The 18,513-nt window shown below is 44.3% G+C and overlaps 1 protein-coding gene and 1 long non-coding RNA gene across 7 annotated transcripts in view; both read right to left on the bottom strand.

Moving 5' to 3' along the window:
* Positions 1 to 18,513, bottom strand: part of LOC137422652 (uncharacterized) — a 1,758,619-nt gene that overhangs the window by 886,683 nt on the left and 853,423 nt on the right. The window lies entirely within an intron of this gene.
* On the bottom strand, positions 1,306 to 8,066 carry LOC137421889 (E3 ubiquitin/ISG15 ligase TRIM25). Of its 6 annotated transcripts, none has more exons than XM_068108392.2 (7): positions 7,952 to 8,066; positions 6,927 to 7,495; positions 6,686 to 6,781; positions 3,178 to 3,411; positions 2,883 to 2,905; positions 2,537 to 2,661; positions 1,306 to 2,403 (listed from the first exon to the last, which is right to left on the bottom strand). In XM_068108392.2, exons 2-7 carry the CDS (start codon positions 7,485 to 7,487, stop codon positions 1,868 to 1,870), a joined length of 1,575 nt encoding a protein of 524 aa, XP_067964493.2. In that variant the 5' UTR covers positions 7,488 to 7,495; positions 7,952 to 8,066; the 3' UTR covers positions 1,306 to 1,867. The 6 variants fall into 6 exon arrangements, with proteins under 6 accessions (XP_067964493.2, XP_067964495.2, XP_067964497.2 ...); XM_068108394.2 differs by having other exon boundaries at positions 7,976 to 8,019; XM_068108396.2 differs by having other exon boundaries at positions 7,653 to 8,000.

Here is an 18,513-nt window from a genome sequence, read left to right as displayed (position 1 = left end):
AGATTTCGAGATGAATAAAACGAACAAGCATTACTCGGAACTAGGGTTCGAGGGATATTCTTCTTTATTCCTGGCCTACTCAGTGGATTAGCCTGGTGTTGGCTTAGCGGTTACGGTGCCGGCTTGGGATCCTAGGATCGAATCCCGGTAGATCGCTGAATTAACGCCAGGGGGGGTTGACTCAGCCTGTCATCCTTCCGAGGTCCACAAATTGAGTACCAGTTCACTGGTAATTCCATGTGTGTCGCAAGAGGCGACTAAGGGTTGGCGACAGGAAGGGCATCCGGCCATAAAACATTGCTTCAAAAAGGGGACCACGGTGCCTGAAAAAGGCCAACCCCTGCTCTGCGGGGAAAAACGCCCTCTAAAGGTGGTTCTTTCTACTCAGTGGATTACTGCTTAGAGCATCCACGCTAAGCCTGGGAGATCGGTGGTTCAAACCCCGGCGAAATAATACCAGAGTTTATTTTTTAAATGGTATGTGCCTCTTCTTTGCTTGATGCTCAGCATGTGAGATAGAGCTCGGACAAACAATGCTGTGAAGGCAATGGCAAACCACCCAGTGTAAGCCTTGCCAAGAATGTTTCGGCAGGTTTTTCATTTTATATATATTGTTCCTTGTGAGACCACCGTACTCCATTGTGCAGTTGCACAAGTATTCAGCTGATCCCTGGTTTTTCATACCAATGGAACGGGAGATCATAGAGTAAAACTACATTCCACCTTCCTCCTGCCATCAGTCTCTTTTTTTTCCAGACGTAAATTGAGTCTTACGTCAAAAGAGTTTAACCACCCATGTTGGAAGGTCAACCCGGTCAATACCGGAGTGGAAAAACAGGCACACGTGCAGCGGACAAGGAAGGAAGTGGATGTGCTTGCTCATCTTTTTGTTCCAAATGTAACAATCCACAGAAGTGATTTTTGTTTTGGAAAAAAATAATATTCTCATGCTCCATTAAGAAGCACCAGTTGGGCCAGAGTTCAGAGCCACATCCCAATCTTCAATTTGTCCGCAACACCAGAGCGAATGAGCCAAGAAACGTCTCCTCCAGGAGAAGCACTTGCTGCTCGCAGTTTGCGGCTGATTGACGTGACAATTTAGTTCGTGTTGCGGAATACAACTGGTTTCCTCTACTCAGTAATTGCCGAGAGGACACGTACGCATTTGGATTCCTATCCCAGGGGCAAGATATCCAAACTCGATTATGGAACTGCAAATCTTTTAAAGACTCGGGCTCGTTTGGTGCCGAGCATCATGTGAAGGGTTCATTAAAATGGGATATTAAAAACCAACTTAGCCAGCCATGATGCGAACATCCGAGTGATTTTATTCCACATTCCTGGAGCATACATACAATTTCAAATGACTGCAGGAACACAAAGCATGAAGAAAGAAATGCCAAAACGGCACCGGCATTGGTACAGGGGAGGTCTGACGAGCTCTTCGTCAACACGAGTGAGCATGTTGCCAAGAAAAAGAAGAACCATATTCGGTCTCATGACGGGCACCTCAATTATTTTTGAAAGGAAAGGAATAAAATGATATAAGAAACAAAATAGAAGCTTTTTCACAAAGATTCCGCTATTGCTAACCTCACAGAAATGTGCCACGCAGCAACTGCAGGGTAAAGTGGTCTTTCTGGAAATCAAAACGACGATAGCAATACTGATTGGACAACTTAGGTCCGAGAGACCAAGCAATCATCAAGTGCGGAAGAACATCAAGTGCAGAAGAACATCAAGTGCTGAAGAACATCAAGTGCCGACGAACTACTTGCGACAAGGAACAACAAGCAAACGGGTTGGTTTATCTGCGGCCCATGCAGCCGTGTTTTTACATTCATTCTGGAGAACGCCAATGTGTGGCTCAGCCCAGAGGACAGATGGACAACGAGTCATTGGTCCAACAGATCCACAGGGCTGGGAAGACTGGTTTGGTGAACGTCGTGCGAAAGGTATGCAGCAGCGTCATGGTCTCGGCCCGGTAACACGACAGGGTCCCGGCCTCATAATCCAGACAAAGACCGAGGAACTGCAGCGGCTCTGCCATGCCCAGGACGGTTTCCTTCCAGTCCTGCATGGCGGAGATGGCCGTGCCGGCTTTGCGCACGCACCACGACACGGGGTTTCGCCCCAACATACTGGACGGGCCGTAGCACTTGCGTGGGGTCGAGGCGTAAGCGGCTCCGACGCTGCACCGCTCGGCACTGCTCAAGTCGACTTCCCAATAATGGCAGCCTGTGGAAAAGCCGACGGAACCCAGCACCTGAATGTGAGATTCGAATCTGTCTGCGTGTGAGGGGTATGGTTTCGGAAGGTCTGTCACCGTCGCGGTGAGGAAATCTTCAGACAGTAGGAGACGTGGGTGGGCCGAGTTCACTTCGAGCATTGGTGTACAGCCATCTGCACAACAACAACCACAAACAAATACACAGGTCATCACCAGATATTTGATTTGTAGGCCGAGGGAATATTATTCACATCTGCACAAAACAACCTTTATTTCATAAAATAATCTCCCTCCATCCTTTCTCACAAAATTTCCTGAAGTAAGTGCCTTTGACATTGTCAATGAGTGCCTCGAGATCCAAACTCTCCGGAGTCTCAGTCTGCGCCGCCATTGACTGCAAGGTATCTTGCACCCAAATGACCGATTTCAGCCTGGCGGTGAAACATGGCCAGGATTACAGGTGTGGTTCGCACATTTTCACAAATAAATCATCACTGCAACAATGTTCCTGGAACATCGTGGCAGCGGTAAATTGAAGGATGAAAGTTTCACACAAGCAACGTTGACTTTAACTTGGAAAGGAACGATGATAAACCCACCACACTGTTTCATTTTGTTGCAGTAAGGATGAAAAAGTTAGCTATCAGCTCACCTGTCCTGCAGATTCTTATAGCCCTGGAAGAAGAAAGTACAAATAAATCGATAATAGCCCCGATCAAACAACGACTACAAAGTAGCTCTCCATCATTGGCACACAGAAAATCTGGGCCCAATGAGACCATAGTTAATCACATGATGTTCACTACAAATTAAGCAACACTGGGCCGAGCCAAAAATCAATCGTGAAAACATTCCCTTGGGAATAACAGCCAACATTGATAATCAAGTTAAAAGCACTACGCGAGCCATCAAGATGGGTAACGATGTCCGTTGAGCCAAAGACTCACATGGAGGAAAGTGACCGTGTCGTCCTGCTGCATCGCCACCTTCAGAATGGCCTCGGATTCCTGCAGCGCCACCATTTGCTGCTGGAGGTCCCAGATTTGCTGCTCAAATTGATGAAGCATGAAGCGGAAGCGATCGCTCAATTGCCGATCCAAGTGAGCAGCAACGTCATCCACCAGAGAATGCAACTCCTTCTGCTTACCTTCGATGCCATCCTTTTGTTGCTTCATGGCATTCTGGGGCACGCAAACGGGGTGGAGGACACTCCTCAGAAATATGAAGCAAATGGAGAACTTACAGGAAAGCTCATCGCTCGAGCTTTGAAACTTCTTTTAAAATACAAGCTTGAAATTTATATTGGAGGTGATCGAGACGGGCAGTCGGTTCACACACCAACAGAGCTGAGAGAACATGCGGATAATGAATGAAATCAACAAGACGTTGATCGAGGTATGCTAATCGCCATGAGAAGCTAACGTTTCAGGCGTTAACCAACCCTTCATCGGATAAAAAGAGCTCGGAGCCAAAGACTAGTTCTTCATTCAGATAAGAGAAATACATACATATCGAGGAAAGAATAGCTCATGGTTGAGTACGGAAGACAACATGAGGTGACAATGGACTGCAGTGTTAAATGATTGGAAATAACAACACGAGAACTGCAGCAAAGTCGATCGCAAATCCCCACGCTTCCCACCAAAAGCAAGGTTGGAAGATGGCAAAAAGCTCCACTGGGAATGACTCGATATCAAATTCTGAGTTTAATTTTTTTTTCTCGGTTTAACCCCTGTGACCCCAAATCTACACCCCATGGGGAAAGAACCGGGGGGGTGAAATCCAAAAAAAATCGTTACATATTTTATGTATCCCCAAATTCAACAACAGGCATTTTAAGGCCATTTTCCCTGCTAGATGTTGACTGCATATACGTTTCAGTAAAAAAAAAAAAAAAATTCAAATGTGCCCGTAGTTGCATTTTTGAGTATTTCACCTTTTGACCCAGCCCAGTGGAACGGACAGAAAGAGACAGACAAAACCATGACGGACGGACAGACAGAGCAGTTACAATATCCCCCCGTTTTGTTTCCAAAGAGGTGGGGATCGACAATATAAAACCAATTAAAATAAATTATTAGTTTCTCATCACAGCCCACTTCCTTTTTGACAGCCGCCTCCTGTTTTTTTTGATATGTACTATTTTCTGTCCAGATCTTTTAAAAAACCGAGATGGTATTCATAGAATACTTACCCTGCCCAGTCAACTTGGTGCGAGCCAACTCTTCTGTTTTTGAAGGGTTTTTTCTTTTATCTAATATGGCTGCCAAACCACGTGAGTGATTTCATCATAAATTTATATTCTCTAATATAATTGTTGCACATATCACGCTCGATAAATTTCAAACTGATCGGACTAAGCATTGTCCCTGTCAAATTATGACGTCATAATTATGACACCAATGACGTCATTGTTACCAACACCTATTCCCCATATGGAGATCTTTACAATGAGCCACGTATTCAATTTTTTCATGGAGCAGTTTCGGAGATATAGAGGTGGAACATTTTTCGTTTTTTTGCAAGATGGCACCTGTGCCACGTGACATATGACATCATAATTATCATCAAAATATTCTACAGGAGGAGGCGCTCCTATGGTGAAAATTTTGTGTCAATCAGACCAATAGTTGCAGAGAGAGAAAAAAAATCATACTGATCGGATGAAACATTATACTTGTCGAATGACGTCATAACAAAGGCACCAATGATATCATCATTAACATATTTTATTCCCCATGGGGAGTACTTGACAATGAACATCCATGAACAGGAGCGGTTTAGGAGTGTGGTGAAATATGTTGTAATCTCTCGAGCTGAGTGAAGAGACGATTCGAGCGAAGGGACGACCTTGAGGGAGCTTAAATATAAACTGTCCATTCGATGCGTGGGGGTGGCATACTGTATCCCAGCGCTGTAGACTACTGAGATTAACAGGTGCGTAATTGCTTGCTTGCAAGGAACAAGAAAGAGATGTATGCCTTCATTGCCTTCTTTATGGAACTAATAATCTGCATTTTTGTGTTGTAGGAATGGGTAGAGAAATAGTTCAATAAAGCCTCATTTCTTGCGAGTGGCCTGAGATAGATTCCACAACAAGGAGATAGAGGTGCAACGTTTTTCGATTTTTTCCAAGATGGCGCCTGTACCACGTGACCTATGACGTCATAATTATCATTAAAGAAATCTTCAGGCAGAGGAGATCCAATGGTAAAATTTTGTGTCAATCGGACCAACAGTTGCAGAGAAAATGAATTTTTAAAATGCAGAAAAATGCAGCGAGTGCAGGGTAAAAGTTATCGTTTTCTTTTTCTCGCAGCAGTCTGGAACCCAGAACAACAATTATTTAGCAGTCCCTATAGGCCTAGCGCTCACGCAAATGAAGTCGATCTCGTTTGTAAGTACGCTTGCTCACGCCACACTGCACAATCAGCGAATGAGATTTCCGAGACATGTACATGTATATGTCCGTACGTACATAACATGTAGAGTCAAGTTAGCAAGCTATAGCAAAACCGTGCGCATTATCGATCTCAAGAACGAACTTTCTCGGTCGCTTTAATTGAGCTACTGACCAAGTACAGTAGACCTCGGTCTTAAAATGGTCTTCATTTGTGTATGCATCTGGAAGGCTGGCAGGAAGTTTCTAAAGCCATGATACACTCGACGGAACCCAGACTCTAGGGAATATTTTCAACGAATTTGCAAATGGGGAGTTCGACCAGGGATTGGCCATCAACAACTACCAGACAGCTCATGTCAGTAGTGCAAGTCCGCAAACATCTCGTACGAGTTCAGTACGTACAAGTACGGCAAACAGTGCAACTATTGCAGTAGATGTTGATGTATCGGGTATATGACTAACGTCATTTTTAATGCCATATGGGATGTGTGTTGGTGGTAGTGCTTGTCTTTGGTGTGGTAGATTTTGCCATGTGGTGGCCATCTTGGAAAAAATTTTTTTTTACAAATTTGGAAAATATAAAATAGTAAGGCGGGGCACCTCCTTTTATGAAAAGCCTGGATGAGAAAATAGTTTATTTTACTTCACCTCTATATTATATTAAATCTATATTATAAAAGGAGCCGTGTCTGTCTGTTTGTTTGTCGTGTTATAACTTGAGAACGGATTAACGGATTTCAATAAATCCAACTATGGTGGATTTGGGTAAGTCCCGGGAGTGTTTGTGATCCCCAAAAAAATTTTTTTTTTTTTTTTTTATAGGTACATGGACACACGTGTCAAAACTGCAAATGCCAACACGTGACATTGGTTATCCCTGCACGGAGAGCAGGATCTCCCTGGAATCCTTTGCCATCGCAAGCAAAGATTGGTATTTCCGTCAGAGAAATGACGGGTCTTATACCAATAATAATAATGCCAATAACAAACATACACAACAAAGAACAAACAAATTCATTCAGAGCAACCGAATAAGCTTCCCAGGTACCTACCTGCATGACGTTGGAAGCATTGCGAAGTTCTTCAATACAGGTGGAAATACTCAGCTGCATGTCAGACAAGTGACCCTCTTCCCTTGCCAGCACATTCTGCAATTAGACAAACAGAACATTATTCCTGTACGATACAAAATTCTGAGTTTAAATTTTTCTGTTAAATTGTGACTTTTTTCCGTTAAATTCGATTTCCGATAAATTGTGACGACATCCGTGCCCTTCCAGATCATACACGCACCTTGAACTTCATGTAAGCCTTTTCAACAGTGTAGAGCTGGTGGTGTTCGTGGTCCCCCGCCACCTTGCACACCATGCAGACCAGAGAGTCATCCCAACGACAGTACAGCTCGAAGGGCTTTCCATGCTCGGAACAACACAGCGTGTTCAGGTCCACAGTGCGGTCGACCAGACAGTGACCCTTCTTCTTCCTGTGCGCGTCACTGTGCACTTGGCAGAGCAGCATCTCGCACCGTATGCAACGATGGGAGGCCTCGTGGCGGCAGATCTCACAGCACCACGTACCCTCCGCAACCCTCGCGTCCTCCTCCGTCTGCAGCTGGCACACCATGCTGGCCAGAACGACGTTCCGGCTTAAACTCGGTTTACTGGGAAAGGCGGCACGGCACGTGGGGCAGGTGCACTGCGTGCCCGGATCCCGGCTGGACCAGTGGCCGTCGGCGCAGCGCTGGCAGAAGGTGTGGCCGCAGCTCAGGGTGACGGGCTCCGAGAAAAGATCCATACAGACTGGGCACGTCAAGTCTTCCTTGCAGATGCGGGCACGACCGAGGAACTCCGCCATCTATGCGTCTGAGGGAAAACACCGGATAGACAGGTGAGACTTGCTTGCTCGCTGGACACCACCAGATGTTTGCGATATCGACTGGACCTTAAGTTTAACGGTTTAACACTTTACACAATACAAAGCGAGAACAAGCTTCCTAATTTGTGTTTCAACCACATTTACCACAGCATCTGTAACTATGCAGACTTCCAGTACATGTTCAGTACGTTTGACAGACACTAACCGCCAATTAAATTATTTAACATCATCGTAATACGGAAGTAGAAGGATTAAACTTAAAGTCCTGTTGTTTTGTCTTCCGATCATTCCGTCCATAGGGTTTGGTGTACGTCACGACAACTTGAGCATGACATGCACATATCAAATATAGTTTCAAACACAAACGGCAGAACCTCTACCTACTCTCCCTCCGATAAGACGAAATAAAACGAACACTTTCACCAGTCGTTTAAAACGCTCACGGAAAACGGCTCTTTCGCACGCACCGCCTCGCGCCACTTCCGGGCCTCCGGCTCCCTCACTCTCCATCACAAAATACAACGTTGGTTTATTCAGCACAATTTAGAATACGCGATGAATATAGACATTCCTTAGAAAAAAAGCATAAATCTTGTGGAGAAAACTTCTTCTCCGATTGATTAAAAAAAAAAAAATTGAATGCCGACGCTAATTATACCATCATGGCGACAAACGCGCGGAAAAAAAATAACGGTAGTACATGAAATACATAATTGTGTGAAATAATCAACAAGTAAATAGATCGAAGCAAAAACATTTTGTAAAGCTTCAAACGTTAATTATTTTTTAAAGCACACAAAACAACGTTAATGTTCCTGTTCAGGGCCGGCAGGGAGCGCTGCGTCATTTAATGTAAGCTGACTGACATTAATTAAGCTTGCTGTCCCGTATGTAATCATGCTAAAAGGTAGCAGTATTTTTCATCAAAGTAGATCTTTATACTCGAACCATCGTTATAGTACGGCGGATAAGCTCTCATATTATCACAATTGTGCATTTTATGAGAAAAGCATGAAATTTCTAACATAGTTAGTGCATACCATAAGGTTTATTTTCAGATGTGGAGGGAACTGGAAGTCAGATTTGACATCTGAGGACCGTGAGAGGTCAAATCCAATATGGCCGCCAGTCCACCGAGTCTAATGTTCAAACGCGCTTAATTGTGGAACCAAACAGTGTAGAAAAACATTATAGGTGTCATTTCCAACTAAATTGGGGATGCCCTTTCATTTGGTGATACTTTTGAGATCGCCAGAACTCAAGGACATGCATTTAGGTCAAGGTCAAGGTCAAATTACGTTAAATATCTTTTTATGACACTGCAGTTGGAACTGCTATTGGAAAAAGTTCATTTGAACTTTTAAAACTTATTTTTTCAGGTACAGGGAGGGATAGGTACAGAACACCCAAAGACCAGAAATGATGAAAGAAGTGTTTACACTGCAAGGAATGATGCAATAACCTCTGAAAAAATAACTGTAGTTAACCAAGTATGTCCACCAAAGCTTACATTAAATCAAGTGCAATGATGATAATTGGTAATGATCTAAATCTAACAGTCTCCAGAACAGAAGCACAGTGCAGTGCACTTGAGTGCAGCTTTGGCACACTTGCAGCGTCCAGTGCACCCTTTCTTGCAGCCACAGTGGATCAATTCATGGCAAGATTTTGATGCTTCAGGGAGAGTGGTCCAAAGAGACTGCCACCCAGTTGTCTCCTTTGTCCAGCCCCAGTCAGATGGTTCTGTAATCTCTGGATCCATGACCAATGCCTGGTTCCAACAGTTGGCCTGGTAGCAAGTGCGCTTGATGTGCTGCTTGAGTGCTGACTGGGTTGGAGGAATATTCTCTAGAGTTCTACACTTCTGTGTTTTCTGTTTCCTGTTCCTGGCAATAGCTGTTTCCTGGCATCATTCACTTCCGTGCTCTCACTGGTTCGGTCGTACATCAGCACCACAAATCGCTCTAGCAGTAACATTGAGCCTTCACTGACCTCACCTGGCATGCCTAGGAGTTCATTGAAAGCATCATTCACCTCTGGGAAAGACTTCCAAGTTTCGCAGGCAGTCTTCTTTCCTCTGCCATCGAATGCAGATGCAGTATCACACCCGGTGAAAGCGTGAAAGACTGGGAGAGTCAGTATCACCAAAGCGATCTCAAAAGTATCACCAAATGAATGGGCATCCCCAATTTAGTTGGAAATGACACCTATAATGTTTTTCTACACTATTTGGTTCCAAAATTAAGCGCGTTTGAACTCTCTGGTCGTAGTCAACGTGTGGCCCTGAATGGGTTTCTCTCATCTCCTCTTCCTGTTCAGGCTGGAGTTCCCCAAGGCAGTGTTCTGGGCCCTGTGCTTTTTCTGGTCTTCATCAATGATCTCTCTGACTCTCTTGAAAATCCTCTCTATCTCTTTGCTGACGACTCTACTCTCTGTCGCTCCATTCTTCATCCTTCAGATCGGCAGTCTGCAGCCTCCTCACTCTCTGCAGACCTGGACAAAATCACAGACTGGGCAAACAAATGGAACATGTCTTTCAATCCTGATAAATCTCACACTCTTACGATGTCTCTCCGAAAAGACTGACTGGACAACCCTCCCATCCACTTTCTGAATAATCCTCTCCAAGAAGTTCTGTCACTCAAGCTTTTGGGTCTCACTATCTGCCATGATCTTTCCTGGGAAAACCACATTTCAAATCTGGCCTCTAAAGCCAGTCGCCGACTGGGCATCCTCCGTCGTGCGAAGTCCTTCCTTGGCACACCTGAGCTCCTCACCACATGCAAGACTTTCATCCGCAGCTCTATGGAATACTGCTCTCCCCTCTGGTCTGGTGCTCCTGCCTCACACCTAGCTTGTCTTCACGCTGTTGAAACCAAAGCGTTCAGAATCATTGGAATCTCCCGCGATGAAGCTAATTCCAAGGGCCTTTCACTCACTCACCGCAGGCAGGTTGGTGGTCTTTCCGTCTTCTACCGACTCCTCTCTGGCCTTGCCCCCCCCCAGCTCTCTCTGGGCTCTGTCCCCCAAATATTCCTACAGGTCGCACAAGATCTGCCTGCAACCCTCTTATGGTTAAACTGCCAAAATCAAGACTTTCTGCTCACCTTCACTCCTTCATTCCTCTTTTCTCCCGCCTCTGGAACAAACTCCCTCACTCTCTTCAATCCCACTGCACCACACTCTCCACCACACTCTCACTCTCTTCAATCCCACTCCACCCTCCAGGTCTTTAAAACAGCTGTTCACCACCATCTCTTATCCTCCCCCATCCAAAACCTTGATCTTTTCTACCCCCGCTAATTTCGGTCCCCTTGTGTTTTATACCTCTCCCCCCCCACCCCCCCTTCCCACGCCTCCTCCCCCCAAGCCCTCTCCCTCCCTGCGGGAGATTCTCCCTGCTCTCCCTGCATTCTCCCTGCACACTTCTCCCTGCTCTCAAATGTTGTGGTTGTGTGCTTCCCCTTCTCTCCCAATCTTGTCTTCCGCTCCCTCTTTTTGTATGTTTTGTTTGTCTGGTTGATTTGTTTATGAAATAAATGTTAGCTCTTTCACGAGCCTCGATTCAGTATACAAAAAAAATAAAAAAATTAGACTCAGTGGACTGGCGGCCATTTTGGATTTGACCTCTCACGGTCCTCAGAGGTCAAATCTGACTTCCCTCCACATCTGAAAATAAACCTTATGGTATACTCGTATACTAACTATGCTAGAAATTTCATGCTTTTCTCATAAAATGCACAATTGTTGTTGTTATCCGCTGTACTATTATTAGACTCCTGCCATTACATAATACTAGGGCATGCCCGTACTATATATATATCTAAAATTATATCCCCCCCCCTATTTACATGAAATGGTTTGGTCCAAAGCGAACGGCTTGCGAGTGGTGACAATCCCCCCCCCTCTATTTACATGCAATGGTTCGGTCCAAAGCGAACGGCTTCCGGAGTTTGGTAAAGAAATCGCCATCGCGTACACAAACGCGCAGGAAAGCGAATGAATCGCAAATTCGTTTTTATTAGTTGTAAAACATAATGCCCAATTATTCAATTAGCGCCAACGTATTTTGGCTGTTTGCAATTTAATCGCAAGGCAAAGTAGAAAGAGAAGAGGGAAAAAAAGAAAAGCCTTGCCTTGCTGCAAACAGCTGCTGCAAACAACAACAACAGGGAAGGCTGCACTGTCCGGAAGTTGGCATATCGCAGTTACGATTATTTTAGTGTTAATGGCCAATTATTCAATTAGCGCCAACGTATTTTGGCTGTTTGCAATTTAATCGCAAGGAAAAGTAGAAAGAGAAGAGGGAAAAAAAGAAAAGCCTTGCATTAACGCATTAACGCTTGCATTGCATTAACGGTTCGGCACACGTGATAGCTCGCTGCTCTCTGATTGGTTGAAGCGTTTTTTGGACATAGCTCGGTAGGTACTTGTCCGATTAATTTAAAACCTTGAAAAGGCACATCCTCGGGTCCCCAGCAATATACCTGGCAAGTTTCAAGTATATCGGACCCGTGGTTGTCGAGAAACAGCGGTCACAGACAAACACACAGACACACAGACACACAGACACACAGACACACAGACAGACACACAGAGATTACTGGAATTATAGATAGATAATGCAGAATATATTTATGTAGAGGTAAGAAGATACATTTATGTAGAGGTAAGATCAAGATGTGTTTTTAAAATGCCCATGAGTGCACGGCTGACTGACTGATTGACCTGACTGACTGACTGACATGACTGACTGACTGACCCGACTGACTGACTGACTGACATGACTGACTGACCCGACTGACTGACCTGACTGACATGGCTGACTGACTTGACTGACATGGCTGACTGACTGACTGATTGACCTGACTGACTGACTGACATGACGGACTGACATGGCTGACTGACCTGACTGACTGACTGATTGATGGACCTGATTGACTGACTGACATGCCTGACTGACTGACATGGCTGACTGACTGACATGGCTGACTGACCTGATTGACTGACATGACTGACTGACCTGACTGACTGACCTGACTGATTCAGCTCACATTCGCCAGCAAACCGAGTACATTTTTTTAACCGTAGAAGAAAAGACGCAGGAAACTCAGCACTCTCATTGGATCCAGGACATTCATTGGATTCCATACACTCAATGGAGTGAGCACACTCATTAGATTCAGAACTCTCATTAGATTCAGCATATTCATTGGATTCAGCACTCTCATTGGATTCAGCACTCTCATTGGATTCAGCACTCTCATTGGATTCAGCACTCTCATTGGATTCAGCACACTGACTAGATGAATTCAGCACTCTCATTGGATTCAGCACTCTCATTGGATTCAGCACTCTAATTGGATTCAGCACACTCATTGGATTCAGCACTCTCATTGGATTCAGCACACTCATTGGATTCAGCACTCTCATTGGATTCAGCACACTGACTAGATGAATTCAGCACTCTCATTGGATTCAGCACTCTCATTGGATTCAGCACACTCATTGGATTCAGCACTCTCATTGGATTCAGCACTCTCATTGGATTCAGCACACTCATTGGATTCAGCACTCTCATTGGATTCAGAACTCTCATTGGATTCAGCACTCTCATTGGATTCAGCACACTGACTAGATGAATTCAGCACACTCATTTGATTCAGCACTCTCATTGGATTCAGCACACTGACTAGATGAATTCAGCACACTCATTTGATTCAGCACTCTCATTGGATTCAGCACACTGACTAGATGAATTCAGCACACTCATTTAATTCAGCACACTCATTTGATTCAGCACTCTCATTGGATTCAGCACATTGACTAGATGAATTCAGCACACTCATTTGATTCAGCACACCCATTACATTCAGCATATTCATTGGATTCAGCACTCTCATTGGATTCAGCACTATCATTGGATTCAGCACTATCATTGGATTCAGCACTCTCATTGGATTCAGCACTCTCATTGGATTCAGCACTCTCATTGGATTCAGCACACTCATTGGATTCAGCACTCTCATTGGATTCAGCACACTCATTGGATTCAGCACACTCATTGGATTCAGCACTCTCATTGGATTCAGCACACTCATTGGATTCAGCACTCTCATTGGATTCAGCACTCTCATTGGATTCAGCACACTCATTGGATTCAGCACTCTCATTGGATTCAGCACTCTCATTGGATTCAGCACACTCATTGGATTCAGCACACTCATTGGATTCAGCACACTCATTGGATTCAGCACACTCATTGGATTCAGCACTCTCATTGGATTCAGCACACTCATTTGATTCAGCACTCTCATTGGATTCAGCACACTGACTATATGAATTCAGCACTCATTTGATTCAGCACTCTCATTGGATTTAGCACACTGACTAGATGAATTCAGCACACTCATTTGATTCAGCACACCCATTACATTCAGCACTCTCATTGGATTCAGCACTCTCATTGGATTCAGAACTCTCATTGGATTCAGAACTCTCATTAGATTCAGCACTCTCATTGGATTTAGCACTCTCATTGGATTCAGCACTCTCATTGGATTCAGAACTCTCATTAGATTCAGCACTCTCATTGGATTTAGCACTCTCATTGGATTCAGCACTCTCATTAGATTCAGCACTCTCATTAGATTCAGCACTCTCATTGGATTTAGCACTCTCATTGGATTCAGCACTCTCATTGGATTCAGCACTCTCATTGGATTCAGCACTCTCATTGGATTCAGCACTCTCATTGGATTCAGCACACTCATTGAATTCAGCACTCTCATTGGATTCAGCACTCTCATTGGATTCAGCACTCTCATTGGATTCAGCACTCTCATTGGATTCAGCACTCTCATTGGATTCAGCACACTCATTGGATTCAGCACTCTCATTGGATTCAGCACTCTCATTGGATTCAGCACTCTCATTGGATTCAGCACTCTCATTGGATTCAACACTCTCATTGGATTCAGCACTCTCATTGGATTCAGCACTCTCATTGGATTCAGCACTCTCATTGGATTCAGCACTCTCATTGGATTCAGCACTCTCATTGGATTCAGCACTCTCATTGGATTCAGCACTCTCATTGGATTCAACACTCTCATTGGATTCAACACTCTCATTGGATTCAGCACTCTCATTGGATTCAGCACTCTCATTGGATTCAGAACTCTCATTGGATTCAACACTCTCATTGGATTCAGCATCTCATTGGATTCAGTACTCTCATTGGATTCAACACCCTCATTGGATTCAGCACTCTCATTGGATTCAGCACTCTCATTGGATTCAGCACTCTCATTGGATTCAGCACTCTCATTGGATATAGCACACTCATTCGATTCAGTACACTCATTGGATTCAGCACTCTCATTGGATTCAGTACACTCATTGGATTCAGCACTCTCATTGGATTCAGCACCCTCATTGGATTCAGCACTCTCATTGGATTCAGCACTCTCATTGGATTCAGCACTCTCATTGGATTCAACACCCTCATTGGATTCAGCACTCTCATTGGATTCAGCACACTCATTCGATTCAGTACACTCATTCGATTCAGGACTCTCATTGGATTCAGCACTCTCATTGGATTCAGCACTCTCATTGGATTCAGCACTCTCATTGGATTCAGCACTCTCATTGGATTCAGCACTCTCATTGGATTCAACACCCTCATTGGATTCAGCACTCTCATTGGATTCAGCACTCTCATTGGATTCAGCACTCTCATTGGATTCAGCACACTGACTAGATGAATTCAGCACACTCATTTGATTCAGCACACCCATTACATTCAGCACTCTCATTGGATTCAGCACTCTCATTGGATTCAGAACTCTCATTGGATTCAGAACTCTCATTAGATTCAGCACTCTCATTGGATTCAGCACTCTCATTGGATTCAACACCCTCATTGGATTCAGCACTCTCATTGGATTCAGCACTCTCATTGGATTCAGCACTCTCATTGGATTCAGCACACTCATTCGATTCAGTACACTCATTGGATTCAGCACTCTCATTGGATTCAGCACTCTCATTGGATTCAACACCCTCATTGGATTCAGCACTCTCATTGGATTTAGCACTCTCATTGGATTCAGCACTCTCATTGGATTCAGCACTCTCATTGGATTGAGCACTCTCATTGGATTCAGCACTCTCATTGGATTCAGCACTCTCATTGGATTCAGCACTCTCATTGGATTCAGCACTCTCATTGGATTCAACACCCTCATTGGATTCAGCACTCTCATTGGATTCAGCACTCTCATTGGATTCAGCACTCTCATTGGATTCAGCACTCTCATTGGATTCAGCACACTCATTCGATTCAGTACACTAATTGGATTCAGCACTCTCATTGGATTCAGTACACTCATTGGATTCAGCACTCTCATTGGATTCAGCACCCTCATTGGATTCAGCACTCTCATTGGATTCAGCACTCTCATTGGATTCAGCACTCTCATTGGATTCAGTACACTCATTGGATTCAGCACTCTCATTGGATTCAGTACACTCATTGGATTCAGCACTCTCATTGGATTCAGCACTCTCATTGGATTCAACACCCTCATTGGATTCAGCACTCTCATTGGATTCAGCACTCTCATTGGATTCAGCACACTCATTCGATTCAGTACACTCATTCGATTCAGGACTCTCATTGGATTCAACACCCTCATTGGATTCAGCACTCTCATTGGATTCAGCACTCTCATTGGATTCAACACCCTCATTGGATTCAGCACTCTCATTGGATTCAGCACTCTCATTGGATTCAGCACTCTCATTGGATTCAGTACCCTCATTGGATTCAGCACTCTCATTGGATACAGCACTCTCATTGGATTCAGCACTCTCATTGGATTCAACACCCTCATTGGATTCAGCACTCTCATTGGATTCAGCACTCTCATTGGATTCAGCACTCTCATTGGATTCAGCACTCTCATTGGATTCAGCACACTCATTGGATTCAGCACACTCATTGGATTCAGCACTCTCATTGGATTCAGAACACTCATTGGATTCAGCACTCTCATTGGATTCAGCACTCTCATTGGATTCAGCACTCTCATTGGATTCAGCACCCTCATTGGATTCAGCACCCTCATTGGATACAGCACTCTCATTGGATTCAGCACTCTCATTGGATTCAACACCCTCATTGGATTCAGCACACTCATTGGATTCAGAACACTCATTGGATTCAGAACACTCATTGGATTCAGCACTCTCATTGGATTCAGCACTCTCATTGGATTCAGCACTCTCATTGGATTCAGCACACTCATTGGATTCAGCACACTCATTGGATTCAGCACTCTCATTGGATTCAGAACACTCATTGGATTCAGCACTCTCATTGGATTCAGCACTCTCATTGGATTCAGCACACTGACTATATGAACACTCATTGGATTCAGAACTCTCATTGGATTCAGCACTCTCATTGGATTCAGCACTCTCATTGGATTCAGCACTCTCATTGGATTCAGCACTCTCATTGGATTCAGCACACTCAATACATACAGCACACTTCGTCCATTCACCAATCTCAATATATTCGTATTCAGCACACTCCTTGCAGTCAGCACACCCGTTCGATTTAGAATAGCAAATATAGTCAGCACACTCATGAGATTGAGCACACTCACTACATTCAACATGCTCATTAATGCAGCATACTCAGCACAATTATTGACACTTTTACAATCTCTGTGCAGAAACACACTCACACACTCGTACACTCGCACACCAATCACTTCACGACCGTTACAAACTCACCTTGGGCAGAGGGAGAGAATCGAATGAGAATGAAAATACATCTGACAATGAATGACGCATCTTATTGTTGGTTAATAAAGCAAATCGTCCTTTTCATTTTCACCATGACCTTTATGATTCACAACCCCCTGCACCCATCATGGCGCTCACTCCACCCCCACCTCCCACCACTTTATTTCCTCCCCCAGTGGCATTCCTAGCCAAGAACCACAAACATTCACAGCGTGCCTTGGGCCCTCCAGTCGGGTAATTGGCAACCCCGGGGCGGAAACGCAACATGGAGTTTGGGGGAATCCTGTTATATGGCAGTGAAGGCATCAGGGGGCTATGGAAGGGTTGAAACCCGTCTGGAAAATGGTCCTGATTAGTGAGGACACGCATCGCCATTTTGTAAAATGAACACGTGTCCATTAATGCATACGTGTGATACAACATAAATTAAATAATAAGGGTGTTGTATATTCGTAGACCACAGTAACACGTCCCCAAATTTTTTGTCCACATATACATATATATTATATATATTCTTTTTATGGCAGCCATATTGAATTAAAGGAAATCGCCAGAACTCAAGGACATGCATTTAGGTCAAGGTCAAGGTCAAATTACGTTAAATATCTTTTTATGATACTGCAGTTGGAACTGCTATTGGAAAAAGTTCATTTGAACTTTTAAAACTTATTTTTTCAGGTACAGGGAGGGATAGGTACAGAACACCCAAAGACCAGAAATGATGAAAGAAGTGTTTACACTGCAAGGAATGATGCAATAACCTCTGAAAAAATAACTGTAGTTAACCAAGTATGTCCACCAAAGCTTACATTAAATCAAGTGCAATGATGATAATTGGTAATGATCTAAATCTAACAGTCTCCAGAACAGAAGCACAGTGCAGTGCACTTGAGTGCAGCTTTGGCACACTTGCAGCGTCCAGTGCACCCTTTCTTGCAGCCACAGTGGATCAATTCATGGCAAGATTTTGATGCTTCAGGGAGAGTGGTCCAAAGAGACTGCCACCCAGTTGTCTCCTTTGTCCAGCCCCAGTCAGATGGTTCTGTAATCTCTGGATCCATGACCAATGCCTGGTTCCAACAGTTGGCCTGGTAGCAAGTGCGCTTGATGTGCTGCTTGAGTGCTGACTGGGTTGGAGGAATATTCTCTAGAGTTCTACACTTCTGTGTTTTCTGTTTCCTGTTCC

This window comes from Myxine glutinosa, chromosome 2, assembly GCF_964187855.1.
Source record: "Myxine glutinosa chromosome 2, kmMyxGlut1.1, whole genome shotgun sequence".
In the NCBI taxonomy this organism is placed as follows: domain Eukaryota; kingdom Metazoa; phylum Chordata; class Myxini; order Myxiniformes; family Myxinidae; genus Myxine; species Myxine glutinosa.
The sequence above is the reverse complement of the archived record's forward strand: the minus strand, read 5'-3'. Positions and strand labels throughout refer to the sequence as shown.

Coding starts and splice junctions, on each gene's coding strand:
- LOC137421889 (XM_068108392.2), bottom strand. CDS start 7,487: ATGGCGGAGTTCCTCGGTCGTGCCCGCATCTGCAAGGAAGACTTGACG. Junction 2,906..3,177: donor ACACGGTCACTTTCCTCCAT/GTGAGTCTTTGG, acceptor TTCTTCTTCCAG/GGCTATAAGAATCTGCAGGA. Junction 2,404..2,536: donor CACTTACTTCAGGAAATTTT/GTGAGAAAGGAT, acceptor GTTGTTGTGCAG/ATGGCTGTACACCAATGCTC.